Source organism: Argentina anserina, chromosome 4, assembly GCF_933775445.1.
Source record: "Argentina anserina chromosome 4, drPotAnse1.1, whole genome shotgun sequence".
Lineage (NCBI taxonomy): Eukaryota > Viridiplantae > Streptophyta > Magnoliopsida > Rosales > Rosaceae > Argentina > Argentina anserina.
In genome coordinates this window covers 7,294,173-7,304,255 of record NC_065875.1, presented here as the reverse complement: position 1 = coordinate 7,304,255, position 10,083 = coordinate 7,294,173, and the positions used below count along the sequence as shown (strand labels likewise).

The window sequence follows — 10,083 nt, the reverse complement described above, 5'->3', positions numbered from 1 at the left end:
CAAAATGACTGATGAACAATATTTAGTCATCGATATTCTTTCATAAGACAAGAGGTCTCATTCTGAACTAACTTTGTAACTACTATGAAAAAGACATCACATTTATAGCCTCGACTCGTGTCCTAGCTCGTATGAGAGCTAAATTTGCCTCAATTGTTTGTCTCTTGCCTTAAGCTTTCCTCTAAGTTAGTTTCTGCAATTTCAATAATGTTTTTGTTTCCCTTTGACTTTTTCAACTCATATGAAAAAGACAGTTGAGGATAAATATAAAATTGAAATGATAAGAATTCTCTTTATCTAAATGCAAAAATTAGATATCGAATTTAGGCGGTGCACATAGAACCCCCAAACCAAAAACCAAAGCAACATCTAAAAACTAGAAAGAAAAAATAGAATTGAAACAAAGAAGAAACATAAGCATAACTGCTTAAGCTTCTCTTTTTCCTTGGAACTCGATGTTGAAGGCTTGCCATCATACAAATATGCCAACACTTGCTCTCACGATACCTTCAAAATCTTCTTAAACTATCTAGGCAGGGTTCTTGCTCTTTACTCCCACAGGACGCCCTGGTTTTTTCTTCTTTCATCCGAGTCAGTGGAAACAACTTTTATGGTTTTGAGGGGTACCAACCAATGGCGAATCCAACCCAAGCTTGATTAGGCTGGAGCCTAGGTGAAGATTCAGCCCAGAAAAAAAAATCAACTTCTATATATAAAAAAAGAAAAAGAAAAAAAGAAGAGAAACATACAGAGAGCAGAGCACCAAGCCACCAATTCACCAAACCCTTTAATTCTACTTCTCTATCAATCAATCTTTCTTCCTGTCCAGACAGACCAACAAGGTCATCAGCAAAAAAGGCTGCTGGCCTGCCGCATTCAAAAGATTCGTGAAGACTCTAAAGCCACCATCAAGATTCAAGATCGCCAAGAGCCAAAGACATCGACGCCATCGCCGTGCCCATGAGTATATCCCTCATTTCCCTCTGTGTCACTCACTCTTGCAACTTGCTGAATTGTTACACTTGGTCAGCTGGTCCCAATCATAAATCAGAGGAGGACTAGAGGATCCCCCACTGCCGAGCACCGAGCAAGATTCCTGAATCTCGAGCTATCCTCTATCCCATTCATGAACTTCATATCCATGTTATGATTGATATATTAATGTATTATGTATAGATTATGATTAAATCTACATGTTATGTACTTGTGGTTTCTCTACAAGGAGTTATTTGCGGACAGTTTGACTCATTGTGGGAGTCACAGTTTTGTATTTGTTGATGAATGTGTTTTTTAAGTTTTGTTTGTAATATGTAGTTGTATTCTTTGTGGTAAGGTGCTTATGTGTCTTGTTATCATAGTTTTTCTTGTAGATGTTAAAAGGTAGTGTCTTTTTGTTTTAACTATGGATTTGGGTAATTGACTTTGTTGTGTTTTGATCTATTTCATAGATAAAGACCCTCTGTAAGTTATGATGAGAACATGAATATGATGTTGAAATTGTGGCTTTGATATTATTAGTTAGTAGATTTAGATGAGTGTGGAACAAAAGTTGTTTCATGAGCTGAAAGCGCATGTAGCTGTTGTTATCTTCTTACTTTTTTCACAATAACAAGCGCTAGGAATTGGCCACTACTAACTCTTTTTCAGAAACCTTTGACAAGAATTTTAATTCGAATTTGCCATACAATCTTCAGCTCTGGTATGTGAAATAGTTGCATAGTTGAATGCCTTTGAGTCATTTCAGTGATGCTCGTTCAGTTGTGTAAGTATAATCTACATATGTTTTGTGAAGAAATTTTGCTTTGTTGGACTTTAGAGAGAGTTGTGCATTTTGTTCTATAATGTATGAGGAAGAGAATGCAAAGTCATATCAGTATCACCCAAATTCTTTAAATTCTATATTGGTGCTTGTTTCTTTTTTTTTTGTGAAATGGTGGATTGATATTGGTTGAATTGGGTATATGTCTAGTGATTATACTCTTATGTGTCATTGCTATTGTTGTAGAACTTAGTACTCAATCATTTGTGTAAATGTTTCCTCACTTCTATGGTTCTGCCTCTTATGTTGAAAAATGTTGCATTGTTGGATTTATGAAATTTGTAGCTTTCAAATGGGACCATAAGATGCAAATTATTTTGTCTGTCTAAATTAGCTCATGTGACATTTCAAACAATGGTTCAAAAAATAGAAATTTCGACGGATAAAAAATTATTGAGAAAATTAATGGAAATTTAAATAAAAATCTTGGATGCAATTTCAAGAGCTGTTTTTTTTAATCAATTGTCTACTATATTTCATAAGAAAATCTTGTATAATTTTTAGTCTATAAAGAGTTGTAGTAATTTAAGATGAAAGAGCCATCGAGAATTCGTAAAAATATTTTAAAGTATAAACATCTAATTGACTTGAAAAGAATATAGTGAATAATGCATTGTTGAGCTTCTCTCATATTTCAATTTATATGAAAGTAGGTAAGTGGAAGAAAAATCTTAAGAAGAACAAATGAAATAGTAGTGGTACAATGCATTACATCTTTTTAATGTATTTATAGTATAGTAAAGTTAAAAAATGAAAGAAATTAAAAATTAGTTAACAACTGACTTGTAGTTGAATAATAAGGAAGGAAAAAAGAAACTTGTAAAATTAGTTGGGATTAAACAATTTACCAAATTAAAATTTGATCAGATTTGTAAGATGGTATATATAATAATAATTGCATAGAAGGACAATAACATGCATCCGTTGAGATGATTGGGTCATTGGGTGCCTAACCACGTGATAATTAAGGGGTGTCGACACGTGGCAGAACGAGGTTATGGTGGCGACACGTGGTTATGGCGCGCGCTGAACGTGCTTATATCGCGATATTTTCCAATAATTTCAAAAATATCGCGATATATCGGGAAATTTCGAAAATATCGGATGAAATTAAATTAGTATGTGAATGATATTTCGTTAGGCGAGAAAAACGAAATTAATGCTGAAATATCAGCGATAACTTCGATTTTTCAGTCCTTGATACATATAATGTTTATGATAATGTTCTTTATTTTATAAGAGGAAAAAACTGGAATCAGTATAAAAGACAAGATATATCCAGACTTGTATTTCCTGTAGTTATGCATGGCTCCTTCGATCCCCCCTCTGTGCATCTCTTCCCTCTTTCCCTTTCCCTTTCCCCTTCCCCTTTGATTATAGCGTTTTTTCTTTCTTCTAATTCTGTTTGCTTATTATGTTGCTCCTCACCTGAGTCCCCTCGACCTTTTTCTCCTCTTCCTCTTGGCTGGCTTTTGGCATTTCGAATGTACCCTCTTTAAAGTGCACGCTTATCTTGCTCCTCACTTCTTCTTCTAAGTGAATAGCTTTTGAAAAATTGATAGTTTGGGGTAATTCTAGGGTCTGATATACATAAAATGCCTCAACCTTAACTTAAAATTGTAAAATGAATAATCAAAATAGTACTATTGTCCTCGAATTGATATCATAATCAAGTCCTTAACATTGTAAACCCTAATTACCAAATGAGTCGTTAAAGTACAGTAAAATCTCTATAAATTAATAGTATCGAGACCGACAAAATTTATTAATTTCGTAAGATATTAATATATCGATAAATTAATAATTTATTAATTTATTGATTAATTAATAACTTTTTAATTTATCAAGGTATAATAAATATTCTGCTTCATTTTTTGGAAAAAAAAAGTTTTTACTTTGTTTATGAACTATATTGTTTAATTTATCATGTATATCTTATTAATATATTGTTTTTTCTGATATATTACATTGTTCAAATTATTATATTTTTGTATGATGATTCTATTAATAAAATCCTCATAAATTTAAAATTTATTATATAAACTATAGCACTATTAATTTATATATTTGATGGGGTCTATGTGAATTCTCAAATTTCTTTTATTTTATAAATTTAGCAAATTATTAATTTAACACGTTAGCCCAACAAGATCGGCAAAAATTATTATTTTAGCGAAGTTACTAATTAATCGGGTATTAATTTAACGAGATTTTACTGTAGTTAATATATTAGTGTTGAAAATTATAATATTAATACGTGCTGAAAGTGATAGTCGAGTTATCAAAGTTGTAACTACGTACAAATTAAAATATTTGATTATCACTTTAAGGACTAATAGTACTACTCTAACAAAGTGGTAGATAAAATTTACAACTTTACCAGTGAGTTACAACATTGAGGATAATATTTAATACTTTAATAACTCTTTTCACAATTTTAGGATAAAATTAATGCATATCATTTTTTTAGAAGAAACGTAAATAAAATTAATGCATATCATACTTTGCCTATGAGTAGATTTCTTCTACAAAAACCGGGGTACGTTTTTTGCAAAAGGTAAAAGGTAACAATACAATCTCCACGTATAGCTAAATTAAGAATACCACACACGGGCATGGAACCATCCATTCTGGCCATTCGTGCGGGAGTTCGTAGCAAAACCAGAACTCGATCCCGAACTAAACGTAGCTGAAATGCAACCACACATTCCAGAAATCTCTTGCTACCACTTACCAGTGGCCAAAACAACACCATCCTTCGCGGCTGACCATGTTAGAAACACAGCTAGCTGATCTTCAAAAATCCAAACTAATATAAATAGTGCGAGGTGTAAAAAAAAAACAATTCGGCAAACGCATGATATGAAAACGTTGAATATTGTTATCGACTTATCATCCATGTCTGGAAGATAATGAGATCTAACACTTCCTTATATACCAATTGTTTTTTTTAAGCGACTATATATCAAAGCACAAACCACAAATTAAGCATGCAAGAGTTGAAGATCACAATACTGATGCCTTTTTGGAATATACTCATGTGTTATCAGTAGATTTAGACGTGAGGGTTCCTCTTGTGCATGGAAAAGCTCAAGAAATGAGTTCACACATTCTCCCTATTAGGGAGAGAATTTTAGGGTTTTTGTTCCTGTCCGGCGACGTGCCCATTACCGTCGTCGGGCAGGGCTGGTCGACCCCAGGTGGGTCTGTGCTACGCCGGAAGGACTCGATCAACTCTTTTGTTCGTATTGGAGAGTTTCCTGTGGCGGTTTGCGGGCTGAGGAAGGGTGACGATGCGATGGCGGCTTTGCCATGGTCTGCTCGGAGTTGATTGGGTAGGCGATGGGCATCGAGTTCAGAGTTTAGGGGCTGTTAGGTGGTGATGGTTTCATGGCGGCGCAACATACCTCTGATCGGGCGACTTCAATCTGGATCATGGTACTTAGATCGGATTGGAAAAAGACGATAATTGGTAGCAGTGTTGCTAAGGGGGATTGTGTGTTAGGGGCTAGGGGATCGGCGCTGCAGGTTTGACGGAGTTGGTGGAATCGGCGACAAAGGCCGGTGACGGGTTATGCCAGACTTGGCTGGCGGCGTGCCTCCCTTTCATCCCGGGTTGAAACCTGGGCTTGGGCTCTATTTTTGGGCCCGTCTTGGGCTAAGTTGATATTGTTTGTTTTCAGCTTGGTTTTTTGCGTTTTAATTTTTGTTAAAATAATGCCCTGTTATAGTTTGACAGGGAGAAGTGGGCTTTGTCCTGGGTGGTGCACTTATCATGCGATGTTTACCCTAATGAGATTGCGAGTTCCTTGTGTCAAATGGTCGCAGCCTCCTAGTGGTAGGATGAAACTTGGTGTCACTGGTATTAGTCTCTAGTGGTAGCATAGTGGGAAAGCTAATAGACATATTATTTTATGGCTTTGCATGAACATTATCTTTCTGGTATGTCACCGAAATTGTAAAGCAAACAGAGTTGTCGTTGTACTCCTTGCTAATTGGTGCTTGTTAGAATGCATAGGTTATGTGGAGACACTTGATATTATTTCAGGGTGTTCTTCCAGTATGAGGTTTAGGTTTCATGTCTCCGCCTCCTTGTAATACGGTATGAGGGCAGCCGCCCAGATCAAAAAAAAAATACCACACACGGGCATGGAACCACCCATTCTGGCCATTCGTGCGGGAGTTCGTAGCAAAACCTGAACTCGATCCCGAACTAAACGTAGCTGAAATGCAACCACCCATTCCAGAAATCTCTTGCTACCACTTACCAGTGACCAAAACAACACCATCCTTCGCGGCTGACCATGTTAGAAATACAGCTAGCTGATCTTCAAAAATCCAAACTAATATAAATAGTGCGAGGTGTAAAAAAAAAAATTCGGCAAACGCATGATATGAAAACGTTGATCTACAATATTGTTATCGACTTATCATCCATGTCCGGAAGATAATGAGATCGTACCACTTCCTTATATACCAAATAAAAAAAAAAGGACCATATATCAAAGCACAAACCACAAATTAAGCATGCAAGAGTTGAAGATCACAATGCTGATGCCTTTTTGGAATATACTCGTGTTATCAGTAGATTTAGACGTGAGGGTTCAAGAAATATACACATGGAATATACTCATGTGCATGGAAAAGCTCAAGAAATGAGTTCATACATTCTCCCTATTACTCGTATTTGTCCTCAAACAGTATTTATGTGATGTAAAAATCTGAAATGGTCAAACACTGGTTATCTACGCGGGAATAGATATTCTTCGTGACTCAATATATACATGGATTCGATTTTGCTCACCCCCACCCCAAAGGGGTGATATCACCTCCCAATAAAAAACAAGCCACCTGTACCTTATGTTTATACTATAGTTATCTGTAGTTATCTTCTCAAAAATAAAAATGGTTAGTAAGAATAAAGTTTTGATTTTTAACTCCATTGATCTTCTCATTCACTTCTTTTGGTCTTTTATGGCAGTATCACCATTAATTGTTCCTCAAGTATCATCTCCCTCACACCGTAAGTCCATAACTAATTCATCAAGAATTAGAGTGTTGATTTTCGAATGGACAGATTCTCTAGAGTGGGAATTAGAATTGCATGAATTGGGTTCAAGCTTCAAAGACAAACAGATTAACAAACTTGATACCTTTATCAGTGAGATTATCACCACCAACAACCATGAATTGGGTTATTCATAGTGGGTGGTCACTGCCTGTTGCATTAGCGGCGTCAGAGTGATCAGGTGCCCGGATGTCTGGATCAAGATCGGAGAAGTAGGAGCTAAGATAAAAGAGGTGATAAGGTGAATCACCGTGAATGTGAATGCGAATGCGAAACTAAATTATTTTGCAAAGGTTTCTAAAGAGTTTGGTATTAGAGTTCTATTTTTGTGAGTTTTTTTTTTATATACCACTTTGGGGAGTTGAGTAGCAGAAGGTGAGTGTGAAACTAAAGTTTTGGGAGATGGAGAGGATAATCGACCATAGTTGCAGAGTTTCAGTTTTGAGAGAGAGTAAATTTTTATTTTATTTTTGATGATTAATTAACCTAATTATAGTTAAGTCTATAATCAACCTGGTTATACGTGACTGTTTTCTATTGGGAGGTAATATCACCCCTTAGGGTGGGGGGTGACCAAATTTGAGTCCTATATACAGAGCTCCCAAACTAGCACAAGAAAGCTGCGCTTGTGCTGTCATTGAGATTCAGTCGACGAGCAAGAAATGTGAAACCCCTGGGCTGACATTACGTAGTCCTACTTATTAACTGGTCAACCTTTTATAACAGAGTACAACGTTATCCAACTAATCCATTATCCAATGCATAGTACTTGGTCCTACATTTTCAGTCAAAAACCCATCATATATAACATCTTACTCAATTCTTTTCTTGCATAGCAAGTCTTAGCTTCTTAGTAAAATTAGTATCACATGATAATGATGATATATGTGTAGCTGCGTACGTACATATAATTACCAACTCCTTCGGGAAGATTTAGATCATTTCTTTAATATTTGAGTCAAATGGTGATCGTTAAGATATCAAATTTGGTGAAAGAAATGAACGCACTAAATCTGTAAAACCTAAATCGTTCATGCTTATAAGTTTAAATCTCAGTCGTAAACACCTTCATTTTGGCTGAAATTTTACAGAATCGATCTACACATTAGAATCTAAAAATTAAACGGTGAAAATGTTAAAATGTGATCGAGAAGTTGGTCAAATGAGATATCCCTTTAAAAGACCCTAAAAATGATCCTTTAGTGGAAGAGCTATGTATATACAGAGTGAAATTACATAGTGAAGTTCGTTATTTGGTTCATTTTTCGGTCAAATTTTCACATCTCTACCATACAGATTTTAGATTATAATGTATAGATCACTCCTGTAAAGTTTTATCCAATTTGATAATCGTTAAGATGTTGAAATATCACTAAATGACTAAACAAAACCTGCACCATTTGTGTAAATCACGATTGTGGAAAGCCAAACAACCTTCAAAATGTATGAAACTTTGCTCGAGTGATCTATACACTATGTTCTATTACATAAAGATGCGAAACTGTGACCGAAAAGTGAGCCAAATAACGAGCTTAAAGTGAGATCATAATTAAATTGGGACCATTTCCAACGTTAGCTGGGTTGTCTTTTTCAGTTTTTCTTGTTAATTAGCTGGGTAAAGTAACCAACGTTAGAGTTATCGCTCTTCTTCGATACTTCTCTCAAGATTTGAAAATTATCTATTCATCCATGCCATAGAAACATCCCATATATAAAAAGATTGAAGCAATTCAAGTGTACGGGCATCGACATCAAATATCTTAACCAATAAGCGATTCGATTAATCTTGACCAGTTCTCTAACACTGTTCAAACCAGTTCCTATCAAATATCAGACACGGTCTTCCATTCCAATACGCATCGTTTACCAATTGCCTGGCATCTTCATATATGAAATACGTTCCTTCGGATTCAAACAATATAATTATATAAGTTGTTATCAACATTGCAAACACATTCCTTTCATCACTTCGATCATTGATATTCATTATTCAAACCCCTTCAATCCCCATGAGCAACAACAACAGGTGGTCTTTGCTGAGCCGCCTAAGGAGGGCAGTGAAGAAGGTGAGCTTTCTTCTCGATCTCAGTATGAGCCGCTGGCGAATCGCCTCCATGTTCAGCCGTTCTTCTTCTAATGTTCTACGCATAAAGAGCTTCAATGATCGGCCGGCTGGACTGACCGCAGCTTGCGACTCCGATGAGAACACAGAGGAGGATTCCGGGTCTTCTAGGGGATCACGTCATCTTCAGAGGACTATAAGCTACCCGTCGGATCAAGATGATATTGATCAGAGAGCAGAGATGTTCATAGCGAATTTCCGGCGCCAACTTCAGATTGAAAGACAGATCTCTCTGGAGCTGAGTTACTGTAGAGGAAACAGTTTTCAGTTGGCATCTCCTTGATCACCTTAGCTTTGTGATGAGGGAGTTCGTTGACGTTCTGTGAATTTTCATTTTGTCAAGAGGAGCATTGGAGCAATGAAGAAATCTTCACACTTGCGAATTCGGAACCTATTTTAAGATGGTTCTACAGTTCTACTTCATTTTTTCATTCTTACATTTTGTGGCTTTATTAATTTGATTGCCCAACAGATCGAGTTGCGTACAGTTTATAGAATAAGTATTACTCTACACATTCTTTGTAATCTATGTAAACTCACGGTTCTTATGTATTGTCATTGCATACTGTGGACTTTCATTTAAATGAGATTTCAAGCCTAATAGCCAATGGTTTTGGGAAGAGCTGGAATTGAATAAATGAATATGTCTGGCCATTTTTTTCTAGTTAATAAATTTGCATTGTTATTAAGATTTCCGTCGCTACAATCTTTATGATTATCAACTTACCTCGTAGCATTATTCGTGTATACATGTTTTGTTTACTGCAAGGAATTTAGGTTCACTTGCATGTCTACGATTCTTTTCAATGGCCAGAAGAGGTACGCTAGCATGTAGATAATAAATGGGTGGGTATGCCCTACTTTATATATATATATATATATGTATATATTTAGAAAAGGTATATAGTATATACACCATATCTAATTAATTAAAACACACAAGAACCTGATTGTTGACAACTTTGGTTAGGCAGAGATCTCTGACTTTTCAACCAATGTCATTTAGGACGTGCTAAGGTACAGTAAAAAAGAAGTGTTTCGTAATTGTAAGTGTTTGATTAAGAGATAAAATGA

The 10,083-nt window shown here is 35.8% G+C and overlaps 1 protein-coding gene across 1 annotated transcript; it reads left to right on the top strand.

Moving 5' to 3' along the window:
• The first annotated feature begins 8,832 nt into the window (after nucleotides 1-8,832).
• On the top strand, nucleotides 8,833-9,693 carry LOC126792830 (uncharacterized). The gene has a single exon (XM_050519310.1). The coding sequence runs from the start codon at nucleotides 8,897-8,899 to the stop codon at nucleotides 9,290-9,292; it is 396 nt and encodes a 131-aa protein (XP_050375267.1). The 5' UTR covers nucleotides 8,833-8,896; the 3' UTR covers nucleotides 9,293-9,693.
• Nucleotides 9,694-10,083: the final 390 nt, after the last annotated feature.

Excerpts from the sequence above, each read along its gene's own strand:
- LOC126792830 (XM_050519310.1), top strand. The coding sequence starts at position 8,897 with ATGAGCAACAACAACAGGTGGTCTTTGCTGAGCCGCCTAAGGAGGGCA.